Genomic DNA, 14,098 nt, shown 5'->3' with positions numbered 1-14,098 from the left:
CCGTGGATAGTACCGGACATCACCGATCCCGGTGATGCCAGGCATTAACCCCTTCGCAATCAAAGTTGACGTCGCAATCAAAGTTGATCGTGGCATCTAAAATGAAAAAGTCACGGCAGCTCAGCAGAGCTGATAAGGATCACCGCCGTCCGATCATTGCTCTGAAGCTCCAGTCAGCCGCGGCAGGCTAGAGCACCGATAGCAATGACCCCTTACACATCCCCGTATACGGAATAATAAAAAAGTTATAGAGGTTAGAAGAGGACATTTTTAATCATTCTAATTTTGGTGCAAAAAGTTATAATTTCTTAACAGAAGTAAAACAAACTCAGCCTATATAAGTAGGGTATCAATGTAATCATATTGACCTACAGAATAAAGATAAGTTGTAATTTTTACCGAAAAGTTGCCCCAAATGTTACAAAATGGCATGTTTGTTTTTTTCCAATTTTGCCCCACAAATTTATTTTTTCTGGTTTCGCCGTAGATTTTGTGGTGAAATGATTAATGGTATTACAAAGTAAAATTGGTGGCGCAAAAAGCAAGCCCTCATATGAGTCTGTAGGTGAAAAATTAAAAGGGTTATGATTTTTAGAAGGTGAGGAGGGAACAATGAAAGTGCAAAAATGAAAAAACCTGTGGTCCTTAAGGGGTAAGGAGTTAAAGGGTGAGGAGGAAAAAACTAAAGTAGAATAACGAAAATTGGCCTGGTTAAGGCTAAAAGCAGATGGTCATAATACAACTCAATCGGAAAGCCATATACTTTGTGCCAGGGATGGCATCAGGTGTAACCAGGAAGTCCTTTCCTTTTCCTGCTTACCAACACACAAAGGGAGATTTATCAAAACCTGACCAGAGGAAAAGTTGCTGAAGTGCCTATAGCAACCAATCAGCTCACTTCTTTCATTTTGCACAGGCCTTTTAAAAAATGAAAGAATGATTGGTTGCTATGAGCAACTGGCGAACTTTTCCTCTGCACTTGTTTTGACAAATCTCCCACAAAATCCTTTAAATAGCTTTCTGATTCCACACAATGGGATATAATTCTTCAATTGGCACTAAGCATACTTCTCCACATGAATCTGCACTTAATACCTCATAATCTGAAAGTGAAAACAGAATTTTAGAAATGTGTGCAAATGTATTATAAAGAAAAAAGTAAAATTTTTCACCCTTTGAAATTTAGTTCTGGGGGCCTCCCATTTCTCTTCAAGGATAAGTATCACAAAGAAAAACTATCCGAAGGGGGGGTCCGAGCGCCGGGGCCCCCCCGTGATCTCCTGTTTGGAGCCCCGGTTCTTCAGCACAGGAGCATGTCACGACCCCCGCCTGAATCGGAGGCTGTCACACCCCCTCCATAAAGCTCTATGGGAGAGCCGATGATTGCCGAATGGCGCTCGGACCCCCTGCGATAGGGAATACGTTTTTCCTCATGATACTTGTCCTTTAAAGGGGTACTCCGGTGGAGAACTCTTTTTTTATTTCAAATCAACTGGTGCAAGAAAGTTAAACAGATTTGTGAATTACTTCTATTAAAAAATCTTAATCCTTCCAGTAGCTGCTGAATATTTTGAATTTTGAAATTATTTTCTTTTTGGAAAACAGCTGTCTTTGCTGATATCACGAGCACAGTGCTCTCTGCTGACATCTCTGTCCATTTTAGGAACTGTCCAGAGTAGGAGAAAATCCCCATAGAAAACATATGCTGCTCTGGACAGTTTAAAATGGACAGCAAAGGTCAGCAGAGAGCACTGTGCTCATGACATCAGAGGAAATGCATTTCTTTTTTGGATTTCTCTTTAGTATACAGCCCCTAAAAAGTACTGGAAGGTTTAAGATTTTTTAATAGAAGTGATTTACAAATCTTTTAACTTTTGATTTAAAAAAAAAAGTTTTCCACGGGAGTACCCCTTTAACCCCTTAAGGACTCAGGGTTTTTCAGTTTTTGCAGTTTTGTTTCTTACCTTTTAAAAATCATAACCCTTTCAATTTTCAACCTAAAAATCCATATTATGGCTTATTTTTTGCGTCGCCAATTCTACTTTGCAGTGACATTAGTCATTTTACCCAAAAATGCACGGCAAAACGGAAAAAAAAATCATTGTGCGACAAAATCGAAGAAAAAACGCCATTGTGTAACTTTTGGGGGCTTCCGTTTCTACACAGTGCATATTTTGGTAAAAATTACACCTTATCTTTATTCTGTAGGTCCATACGATTAAAATGATACCCTACTTATATAGGTTTGATTTTGTCGCACTTCTGGAAAAAATCATAACTACATGCAGGAAAATGTATACGTTTAAAAATGATCTGAAGTTTTTATCGGTATGATTTTTGTTTTGATCAGACTTTTTGATCACTTTTTATTCATTTTTTAATGGTATAAAAAGTGACCAAAAATTTCCTTTTTTTGACTTTGGAATTTTTTTTCGCGTACGCCATTGACCGTGCGGTTTCATTAATGATATATTTTTATAGTTCGGACATTTACGCACGCGGCGATACCACATATGTTTATTTTTATTTTTTTTTACACTGTTTTATTTTTTTTTATGGGAAAAGGGGGGTGATTCAAACTTTTATTAGGGAAGGGGTTAACCCCTTAAGGACCCGGGCTTTTTCCGTTTTTTCATTTTCAATTTTTCCTCCTTAACTTTAAAAAATCATAACTCTTATTTTCACCTAAAATTATATATAATGGCTTAATTTTTGCGTCACTAATTCTACTTTGTAATGACATTAGTCATTTTACCCAAAAATCTACGGTGAAACGGGAAAAAAAATTAATGTGCGACAAAATTGATGAAAAAACACTATTTTGTAAGTTTTGGGGACTTCTATTTTTACGCAGTACATTTTTTGTCAAAAATGATACCTTATCTTTATTCTGTAGGTCCATACGGTTAAAATGATACCCTACTTGTATAGGTTTGAATTTGTATCACTTCCAAAAAAAATCATGAATACATGCAGGAAAATGTATACGTTTAAAATGGTAATCTTTTGACCCCTATAACTTTTTTATTTTTCTGTGTTCAGGGCGCTTTGAGGACTCATTTTTTGCGCCGTCATCTGAAGTTTTTAGCGGTACCATTTTTGTTCTGATCAGACTTTTTGATCACTTTTTATTCACTTTTTTGTGGTATAAAAAGTGATCAGAAATGCGCTTTTTTGGACTTTGGAATTTTTTTGCGCATACGCCATTGAACGAGCAGTTTAAAAAGCGGTATATTTTTATAAATCTGACATTTCCGCACGCGGCGATACCACATATGTTTATTTTTATTATTATTTACATAATGTTTTTTTTATTTTTGGAAATGCCGGGTGATTCAAACTTTTATTAGGGGAAGGGATAATTGAAAGGGTTAATGATTTTTTTTACACTTTTTTTAATGCAATATTATAGCTCCTATAGGGGGCTATAACATTGCATTTACTGATCTTTTACACTGATTGATCCATCTCCATAGGAATGGATCAATCAGTGTTTTCGGCGATTGAATGCTCAAGCCTGGATCTCAGGCTTGAAGCATTCATTCGGCGATCGGACAGCACAGGAGAAGGTAAGAAGACCTCCTCCTGTGCTACAGCTGTTCGGGATGCCGCGATTATACCGCGGCGATCCCGAACAGCTCCCTGAGCTAGCCGGGCACTTTTACTTTCATTTTTAGCTGCGCGGCTCAGCTTTGAGCGCGCGGCTAAAGGGTTAATAGCGCGCGGCACAGCGATCAGTGCCGCGCGCTATTAGAGGCGGGTCCCAGCTTCACTATGACGCCGGGCCCGCCGCGATATGATGCGGGGTCACCGTGTGACCCCGCGTTATATCGCAGGACCGGGACTCATGACGTATGCATACGTCATGGGTCCTTAAGAGGTTAAATGACCTTTATTAACACTTTTTTTTTGCAGTGTTATAGGTCCCATAGGAACCTATAACACTGCACACACTGATCTCTCATCCTGATCACAGGCGTGTATTAACACGCCTGTGATCAGTGTTATCGGCGCTTGACAGCTCCTGCCTGGATCTCAGGCACGGAGCAGTCATTCGGACACCGAGGAGGCAGGTAAGCGCCCTCCGGGTGTCCTGTAAGCTGTTCGGGACGCCGCGATTTCACCGCGGAGGTCCCGAACAGCCCGACTGAGCAGCCGGGTCACTTTCACTTTCACTTTAGAAGCGGCGGTCAGCTTTGACCGCCGCTTCTAAAGGGTTAATACCAGGGTTAATACCAGCAAATTTTCATTTTTGCATTTTCGCTTTTTCCTCCTTCCTTTCAAAAAATCATAACTCTTTCAATTTTGCACCTACAGACCCATATAAGGGCTTATTTTTTGTCACCAATTGTACTTTTTAAGGCATCACTTATTAGAATATAAGGCTGCTTTCACATTATAAAATTCATCCGTTTTAAAGATCCGTTTGATGTTCCGTTATGAAAACCCTGAAAATCGTCCATTAAACGTCCGTTAGAAAATCCCATACGTCCGTTAGAAAATCCCATTATAGTCTATGGGATTTTTACATTATCCGTTTTAATCAGTTATAGTCCGTTATTAATAACGGATGTTATTTTGTGACGGAAGATAGTAACAGAAGATATAGTGCATGCACTATTTCTTCCATTCATTCTCCCGTCACAAAATAACGTCCGTTATTAATAACGGACTATAACGGATTAAAATGGATTAATAGTTTAATAGTTCGGACATTTACGCATGCAGCTGTACCACATATGATTATTTTTATTCTTTATTACATTATTTTATTAAAAAAATGGGAAAGGGGGGTGATTTAAACTTTTAATAGGGAAGGGGTTAATGAACTTTTATTAAAAAAAATATTTACTTTTTTTTTTTTTTAGCCCCTATAGGGGGCTAAAACATGCAATCTTCTGATTGCATATACTGATCATTGCTATGCCATTGCAAAGCACTGATCAGTGTAACCGGCGATCTGCTGCTCTAGCCTGCTGCGCAGGCATGGAGCAGTAGATCGCCAATCTGGCAACGGAGAGGCAGGTGAGGACCCTCCCGTCGTCCGGTAAGCTGATCGGGACATTGCGATTTTGTCGCGATAGTCCCGATCAGCTCTGCTGAGCTGCCGGGATTCTTTTACTTTCCTTTTAGACCCCGCGATCAACTTTGATTGCGGCGTCTAAAGGGTTAATGTCGGGCATCGGCCGTGCCCAGCATTAGCTGTGGGTCCTTGCTGCCCGTAGAAACTGGGACCCACCAGGTTTAACCCATTCTCTGCTGGTGAGAACGGTTTAAACCCGGTAAACGGGACCAGGGCGTACAGGTACGCCCTGACTCCTTAAGGATCGGAGATGCAAGGCATATGCCTACGCCCTGCGTCCCCAAGAGGTTAAAAAAAAACAGTGTAAATAAAAATAAACATATGTGGTATCGCCATGTGCAGAAATGTCTGAATTATACAAATACATTGTTAATTAAACTGCACGGTCAAAGGCGTATGCGCAAAAAAATTCCAAAGTCCAAAATAGCGTTTTTTTGGTCACTTTTTCTATCATGAAAAAAATGAATAAAAAGTGATCAATAAGTCCGATCAATACAGAAATTATATCGCTAAAAACTTCAGATCACGGCGCATAAAATTAGCACTCATACCGCCCCATACGCAGAAAAATAAAAAAGTTATAGGGGTCAGAATATGACCATTTTAAACGTATACATTTTCCTGCTGTTATGATTTTTTTCAGAAGTACGACAAAATAAAACCTATATAAGTAGGGTATCATTTTAATCGTATGGACCTACAGAATAAAAAGGTGTCATTTTTACCGAAAAATTTACTGTGTACAAATGGCAGCTCCCAAAAAAATTTAGTTTTTTCTTCAATTTTGTCACAAAATGATTTTTGGGGGGTAAAATGACTGATGTCATTACAAAGTAGAATTGGTGGTGCAAAAAATAAGCCATCATATGGATTTTTTAGGTGCAAAATTGAAAGAGTTATGATTTTTTAGATGTAAGGAGGAAAAAAGGAAAGTGGAAAAACCCTGAGTCCTTAAAGGGGTAGTCCAGTTGTGAAAAACCCTATCCCCTATCCTAAGGATAGGGGATAAGTTTGAGATCGCGGGGGGTCCAACCGCTGGGGCCCCCTGCGATCTTTCTGTACGGGGGCCAGATAGCGGTGTCGGCCAGGTAGCGGGTGTCGACCTCCGCACGAATCGGCGGCCGACACGCCCCCTCAATACATCTCTATGGCAGAGCCGGAGATTGCCGAAGGCAGCGGGCTGTCGGGGCTCCGTACAGGAGATCGCAGGGGGCCCCAGCAGTCGGACCCCCCGCGATCTCAAACTTATCCCCTATCCTTAGGATAGGGGATAAGTTGATCACCACTGGGTCACCACTGGACTACTCCTCTAAGGGGTTAATCACCTCTGAGATGTTTCTACACCTTGATTAGAGTTACCTATAGTCAATTTAGTTGATTGGACAGGATTTGGAAAGACACTGCCCTGTCTATATAAGGTCTCACAGCTGACAATCTTTATCAGAACAAAACAAGCTATGATGGAAGAAACTGCCTGTAGAGCTCAGAGTAAGGATTGTGTAGAGGCATAGAGAAGGGTACAAAAACTTTCTACTGTACTGAAAGTTCCCAAGAGAACAGTGGCCTCCATAGTTCTTAAATGGAAATAAAATGTGAAACAACTAGGACTCTTTCTAGAGCTGTTGGCCTCACCAAAATAAGTAATCAGGGAGAAGGGTCTTGGTAATAAAGGTGACCAAGAACCCAATGGCCATTCTGGCTTTGCTCCAAAGATCTTGTGTGCAGATGGGGGAAACCTCCAAAAGGTGAACAATGTATGCAGCACTGCCCCCAATGATATCCTGCCCTGCGCTCCGACTCTCCCCATACACTGAGCGCTGTATCTCTGTCTCTCCTGTAGAGATGGATGGAGGTGGCATGTTGGCCACTGCTCCATGCGACACAGCTTTGTGCACAGAATGGTGCCCACTCAGTGCATGGGGAACTAGGACGACGGGTAGAAGATCACAGGGGTCCCAGCGGTCGGACCCCTACAATCTGACACTGTGCATAGAGGATAAGTTGTTCAGCACCAGAGTATCCCTTGTCAAAACCTGGTCACGAGTGCTCTGGACCTCAGACTGGGCCAAAGGTTCTCTTTCCAAGAAAATAATGGGGGAGATTTATCACTATTGGTGTGGCTATTTTTGGTATACTGGCACCTTATTAATTATATGGTCGCACTTCTTTGTTAAATGGTGTTTCTGTGGACTTTGCTGTTGAACTAGTGGCTTACAGCTGTTTTTGTAGTTCACATTTCTTTGCAGCTTTTAAGTGATTAGAGACACACACACACTTTATTTTAGCGACTTTTTAAAATTAAACAGTTCCTGTTAAAATTAGTCACATTTTAGCATACTTTGTGATGCATTCTTGACAACCCTTTTTTCTACACCATGTCAGTGATGGCATAAGGGTGAGAATTTATATCCTCAAAAATTTAGGAACTTGTTATAAAAAAAAAAAAAGGCTCACATAATAAATTTGGGTCCTCTGCATCTGTCAAAATGAAATTGATTTCTACAAAACACATTCCTGCCAAAAAGTCCCAAAAAAGTCACATACAAACACATATTAAGCAACAATTTGCAACATTTCACAACCCAAAAAAAACTGTAAAGTCAATAATAAATTCTCCCCAGTGACCCTAAGACAACCCAGGAGCGGCTTATTATATATGGGTACAACTGCTGTGATGGTTATAAGGGTACAGATGCTGCCAATATTGTATGGGTACAATGACTGGCGCTGTTATGAAGGTACAGAAGTTGTTAGTATTACAGGGGTACAAAGGCTGCCAATATTATGGGGGTACAATAGCTGTCAGTATTATGAGGATACAGAGGGTGTCAGTATTAAAGGGGTACAATGACTTTTAATATTATGAGGGCACAGCTGCTGTAAGTATTATAGGGGGTACAATGGCTGTCACTGTTATGAGGGTATAGAGGCTGTCAGTATTATAGGGGTACAATGACTCAGTATTATGAGGGTACAGAGGTGGTCAATATTATAGGGGGTACAATGACTCTCAGTAATATGAGGGTACAAAGCATGTCAGTATTATATGGGGTGCAATGGCTGTCAGTATTATAAGGGTACAGAGGTGGTCAATATTATAGGGGTACAATGACTATCAGTATTATGAGGGTACAGAGGTGGTCAATATTATAGGGGTACAATGACTCTCAGTATTATGAGGGTACAGAGGTGGTCAATATTATAGTAGTACAATGACTATCAGTATTATGAGGGTACAGAGGTGGTCAATATTATAGGGGGTACAATGACTATCAGTATTATGAGGGTACAGAGGTGGTCAATATTATAGGGGTACAATGACTATCAGTATTATGAGGGTACAGAGGTGGTCAATATTATAGGGGTACAATGACTATCAGTATTATGAGGGTACAGAGGTGGTCAATATTATAGGGGGTACAATGACTCTCAGTAATATGAGGGTACAAAGCATGTCAGTATTATATGGGGTGCAATGGCTGTCAGTATTATAAGAGTACAGAGGTGGTCAGTATTATAGGGGTACAATGGCTGATACTGTTATGAGGGTACAGAGGTGGTCAATATTATAGGAGTACAATGGATGTCACTGTTTGGAGGGTACAGAGGGTGTAATATTATAGGGCATACAGTGGCTGTCACTATTATGAGGGTATAGAACAGTGGTCTCCAACCTGCGGACCTCCAGATGTTGCAAAACTACAACTCCCAGCATGCCCGGACAGCCGTCGGCTGTCCGGGCATGCTGGGAGTTGTAGTTTTGCAACATCTGGAGGTCCGCAGGTTGGAGACCACTGGTATAGAAGCTGTCAGTATTAAAGGGGTACAATGGATGTCAATGTTATGACTGCATTTAGTCTGTAAAAGTATTATAAGGGGTAGAGTAGCTGTCAGTAGTATAGGGGTACAATGACTGTCACTGTTATGAGGGTAGATGTCAGTAGTATAGGGGTACAACGACTGTCACTGTTATGAGGGTAGCTGTCAGTAGTATAGGGGTACAATGACTGTTAGATATGGGGGTAGCTGTCAGTAGTATAGGGGTACAATGACTGTCAGATATGGGGGTAGCTGTCAGTAGAATAGGGGTACAATGACTGTCACTGTTATGAGGGTAGCTGTCAGTAGAATAGGGGTACAATGACTGTCACTGTTATGAGGGTAGCTGTCAGTAGTATAGGGGTACAATGACTGTCACTGTTATGAGGGTAGCTGTCAGTAGTATAGGGGTACAATGACTGTCACTGTTATGAGGGTAGCTGTCAGTAGAATAGGGGTACAATGACTGTCACTGTTATGAGGGTAGCTGTCAGTAGTATAGGGGTACAATGACTGTCACTGTTATGAGGGTAGCTGTCAGTAGAATAGGGGTACAATGACTGTCACTGTTATGAGGGTAGCTGTCAGTAGAATAGGGGTACAATGACTGTCACGGTTATGAGGGTAGCTGTCAGTAGTATAGGGGTACAATGACTGTCACTGTTATGAGGGTAGCTGTCAGTAGTATAGGGGTACAATGACTGTCACTGTTATGAGGGTAGCTGTCAGTAGTATAGGGGTACAATGACTGTCACTGTTATGAGGGTAGATGTCAGTAGTATAGGGGTACAATGACTGTCACTGTTATGAGGGTAGATGTCAGTAGTATAGGGGTACAATGACTGTCACTGTTATGAGGGTAGCTGTCAGTAGTATAGGGGTACAATGACTGTCACTGTTATGAGGGTAGCTGTCAGTAGTATAGGGGTACAATGACTGTCACTGTGATGAGGGTAGCTGTCAGTAGTATAGGGGTACAATGAGTGTCACTGTTATGAGGGTAGCTGTCAGTAGTATAGGGGTACAATGACTGTCACTGTTATGAGGGTAGCTGTCAGTAGTATAGGGGTACAATGACTGTCACTGTTATGAGGGTAGCTGTCAGTAGAATAGGGGTACAATGACTGTCACTGTTATGAGGGTAGCTGTCAGTAGAATAGGGGTACAATGACTGTCACGGTTATGAGGGTAGATGTCAGTAGTATAGGGGTACAATGACTGTCACTGTTATGAGGGTAGCTGTCAGTAGTATAGGGGTACAATGAGTGTCACTGTTATGAGGGTAGCTGTCAGTAGTATAGGGGTACAATGACTGTCACTGTTATGAGGGTAGCTGTCAGTAGTATAGGGGTACAATGACTGTCACTGTTATGAGGGTAGCTGTCAGTAGTATAGGGGTACAATGACTGTCACTGTGATGAGGGTAGCTGTCAGTAGTATAGGGGTACAATGAGTGTCACTGTTATGAGGGTAGCTGTCAGTAGTATAGGGGTACAATGACTGTCACTGTTATGAGGGTAGCTGTCAGTAGTATAGGGGTACAATGACTGTCACTGTTATGAGGGTAGCTGTCAGTAGAATAGGGGTACAATGACTGTCACTGTTATGAGGGTAGCTGTCAGTAGAATAGGGGTACAATGACTGTCACGGTTATGAGGGTAGATGTCAGTAGTATAGGGGTACAATGACTGTCACTGTTATGAGGGTAGCTGTCAGTAGTATAGGGGTACAATGAGTGTCACTGTTATGAGGGTAGCTGTCAGTAGTATAGGGGTACAATGACTGTCACTGTGATGAGGGTAGCTGTCAGTAGTATAGGGGTACAATGAGTGTCACTGTTATGAGGGTAGCTGTCAGTAGTATAGGGGTACAATGACTGTCACTGTTATGAGGGTAGCTGTCAGTAGAATAGGGGTACAATGACTGTCACTGTTATGAGGGTAGCTGTCAGTAGAATAGGGGTACAATGACTGTCACTGTTATGAGGGTAGCTGTCAGTAGTATAGGGGTACAACGACTGTCACTGTTATGAGGGGAGATGTCAGTAGTATAGGGGTACAATGACTGTCACTGTTATGAGGGTAGATGTCAGTAGTATAGGGGTACAATGACTGTCACTGTTATGAGGGTAGCTGTCAGTAGTATAGGGGTACAATGACTGTCACTGTTATGAGGGTAGCTGTCAGTAGTATAGGGGTACAATTACTGTCACTGTGATGAGGGTAGATGTCAGTAGTATAGGGGTACAATGAGTGTCACTGTTATGAGGGTAGCTGTCAGTAGTATAGGGGTACAATGACTGTCACTGTTATGAGGGTAGCTGTCAGTAGTATAGGGGTACAATGACTGTCACTGTGATGAGGGTACATAGGCTATTAGTATATTAGAGGGCATTACTGTCAGTATTATGTAGTTGTTCTATCAGTATGAGGTGTCATCTTTGTGCTCCTATCAGATCTCACACAGCCGCCTGATCTTGCGCCAGATAAAGCCCAAGTCCCTCAAGCCCAGGCTTGAAACTACAGCTCCCATAATTCTTGGCGTTTTGTGAAGCCAACACGACAGGTACGCCGGGATTTGTAGTCATTCGCCATTTTACACTGTGAGCTTCAGTGTGTACTCTATTTCCCATCAGCCCCCGGGAAATGCGCAGAACCTAGTGAGACTGCTGAGATCCGAGTCTCCAAGATGGCCACTTGGGGAAGGAGGCGCGCTGGGCTGGGAGGCAGAGATAGGTGAGCATGGCCCGCCATGTACCCCAGGAGGCATCCATCCTATATGGGGGGTCACCTCGGGTGTTATGGGTGCGGCGGCTGCGGGTGTGTAGTGTGTGCTGAGGCCCGGTACCTTCTCTGGCTATGGTGTGCTGCTGAGCGGTGACAGGCCCGAGGTCAGGGGGAGACTGGCAGAGGTTGCCGGGGGGCTGTCAGCACCTGAATGGCGGTCAGGGGTGGGGGGAGAGTGCAGTGCCCCCCTATACGTAGAATAGATGATCCCAGGGCGGCAGACTGAGAGGGGACGGGTGGGCCCTGAGGCATCTGCGTGGGCGGGGTACGGGGCCAGTGTGAACTGTCACCAACAGCACTAGGAAAGATCACCCATACCTGATAAGAAAACGGTTGCTCATAGCAACCTATGAAAGCGCAGTTCTTCTAGCTAAACGAGCTCTGGTAAAATGAAAGCAGAGCTGTGATTGGTCGTTATGGGCCAAGACAGTTTTATTGTTATAGACAGTTTTGGATTATTTAAGGTCGTGTTTCCCAACCAGTGCGCCTTCAGCTGTTGCAATACTACACCTTCCAGCATGCCTGCACAGACACTGGCTCTCTGGGCATGCTGGGGGTCGTAGTTTTACAACCGCCTGGGGCACATTGGTTGGAGAACATTGATCTTTTGTATAAATATGACTGGTCTGTATACTTAGAAATGGTTCCCATATCCAGGCTCTGGCGTGTCCTTCTCTTATGTGTACAAGGGCATGTGCACACGGCTTATAACCACATGGCTTTTTGCGCAGAAATCGCCCTGATTTCTGTGACTGGAACCACGGGGTGTAAGCTTGGGGGGGGGAAAAAGCACAAAAAAAGCATTCACATTGGATTAAATGGGAGACGGAACCAAGCAAAGAAATGTGACTCCACATGGCTACGCTCTGCAGCTCCAATGGAGGAACAGCAACCATTAAGCTGTGGTACAGCGCTGCTTGTGGATTCTGCCCATGTGTATATACCCTTAGGATTGAACCCCAGTCCCCTGTAGGTGAGGTGTAGCATTAAAAAGGTGGGAGCCCTAGTCTCCTGATGCCATTTTACACCTCTTGACGTCTTGGACAAATCCAATATCTATTTATTGCCGCCAAGGTATCAGGCTGCAGTGTAAGGCGGTGTTCACACCGGCATCATATCTTCCCTCACACAATTGATCGGCTTGTAATGGGTTTGTCAGCTGTTTTTCTTAGATGAAGGAATACTGTGGCATGTTATGGGTATCTCTGAGCATCAGTGCGCTGCAATACCTGATACAATTACCACTGTGGATACATACAGTAGGGCTGGGCGGTATAACGGTTCATACCGAATACCGACATTTTTGTGTTTTCTGTGCTGCACGTTATGAATTTTAACCTATACCGCAATACTGGTTGGGCCCCTTCCCCTCGGGAATGAATGAATGAGCCCAGCGCTGCGCTGTCCCCACATCGGGGAACTAATCACAAGTCACCCCCGTCACCCCGAGTTCTGCCCCCCCCCCCCAAATTATCAGCCCAGCACTGTCCCCATCGGGTTAAATACTGATATGTCACCCGCATGCGCTGCCCCCTCATCCTCATGTTTGTTGCGGCCGCCGGCGCTGACACTCTATACAAGTGGTCTTCAACCTGCCGACCTCCAGATGTTGCAAAACTACAACTCTCAGCATGCCCGGACAGCCAACGGCTGTCCGGGCATGCTGAGAGTTGTAGTTTTGCAACATCTGGAGGTCAGCAGGTTGAAGACCACTGCTCTATATTGTGTGGTATCCCTAAGCCCGGGCTGCAAAAAATAAACAAAATAAACTTTAACTCGCCTCCCGTTTGTCCGGTACCGGCCTCATCTGCTTCCTAGTGAATGGAACGTCGGAGAGCTGTCAGCCTATCACCGGCCGCAGCAATGTTCCGCCTCGGCCGCTGATAGGCTGAGCCCACTGTCATGTCAGAAGCTGCCCAGAGCTCCTTACATGACAGTGGGCTCAGCCTATCAGCGGCCGAGGCGGAACATCGCTGTGGCCGGTGATAGGCTGTCCGACGTTCCCATCCCTTGCGTAAGTCCGACGTCGGAACATGCGTGAGTTTATTTTGTTTACCTTGTGTCTTCGCCGGCGGCGGCAACAAACAGCACGAGGAGGGCAGCGGGTGAGATGTGAGTATTTACCCTGATGGGGGCAGCGCTGGGCTGATAATTAATTTTTGTTGGGGGGGGGGGGTGGGGGGGCAGAAAAGCGCAGCGCTGATAATTAATTTGGCGGGGGGGGGGGGGAAATACCGTTATATACTGTGGAACCGCCGAAAGTTACAAAAATACCGTGATGCGCAGATTTGGTCATACCGCCCAGCTCTACATACAGCCTTAGGCTACTTTCACACTGCGGTTTGTCTCTGGTAGTGTGAAGCCCATTATTTTAGGATCGCGAATGGCAGGAGAAAATTTGTGCTCGGAC

The 14,098-nt window shown here is 43.6% G+C and overlaps 2 protein-coding genes across 5 annotated transcripts in view; one reads left to right on the top strand and one right to left on the bottom strand.

The window, feature by feature from the left end:
* The window catches only part of FOXK1 (forkhead box K1), an 82,021-nt gene extending 69,958 nt beyond the window's left edge, over positions 1-12,063 (bottom strand). The window contains exon 1 of the mRNA XM_056537046.1: positions 12,007-12,063. Within this exon, the coding sequence (XP_056393021.1) occupies positions 12,007-12,029 (23 nt within the window). The 5' untranslated portion in view covers positions 12,030-12,063. The remainder of the gene's footprint in view (positions 1-12,006) is intronic.
* Positions 1-14,098, top strand: part of TMEM11 (transmembrane protein 11) — a 39,110-nt gene that overhangs the window by 19,932 nt on the left and 5,080 nt on the right. Inside the window, exon 1 of one of the 4 annotated variants that reach the window (XR_008847364.1) lies at positions 11,245-11,467. The exons of 1 other annotated variant lie outside the window; for it this stretch is intronic. Coding sequence is in view for 1 of the 3 variants with exons in the window: in XM_056537048.1 (XP_056393023.1) it covers positions 11,591-11,637 (47 nt within the window). In the remaining 2 variants the exon portion in view is untranslated. 2 more of the 4 variants (XM_056537048.1, XR_008847363.1) reach the window with 2 other exon arrangements.

The sequence above is a fragment of the Hyla sarda genome, chromosome 8, assembly GCF_029499605.1.
Source record: "Hyla sarda isolate aHylSar1 chromosome 8, aHylSar1.hap1, whole genome shotgun sequence".
In the NCBI taxonomy this organism is placed as follows: Eukaryota; Metazoa; Chordata; class Amphibia; order Anura; family Hylidae; genus Hyla; species Hyla sarda.
This window is presented reverse-complemented; position numbering and strand designations above follow the sequence as displayed.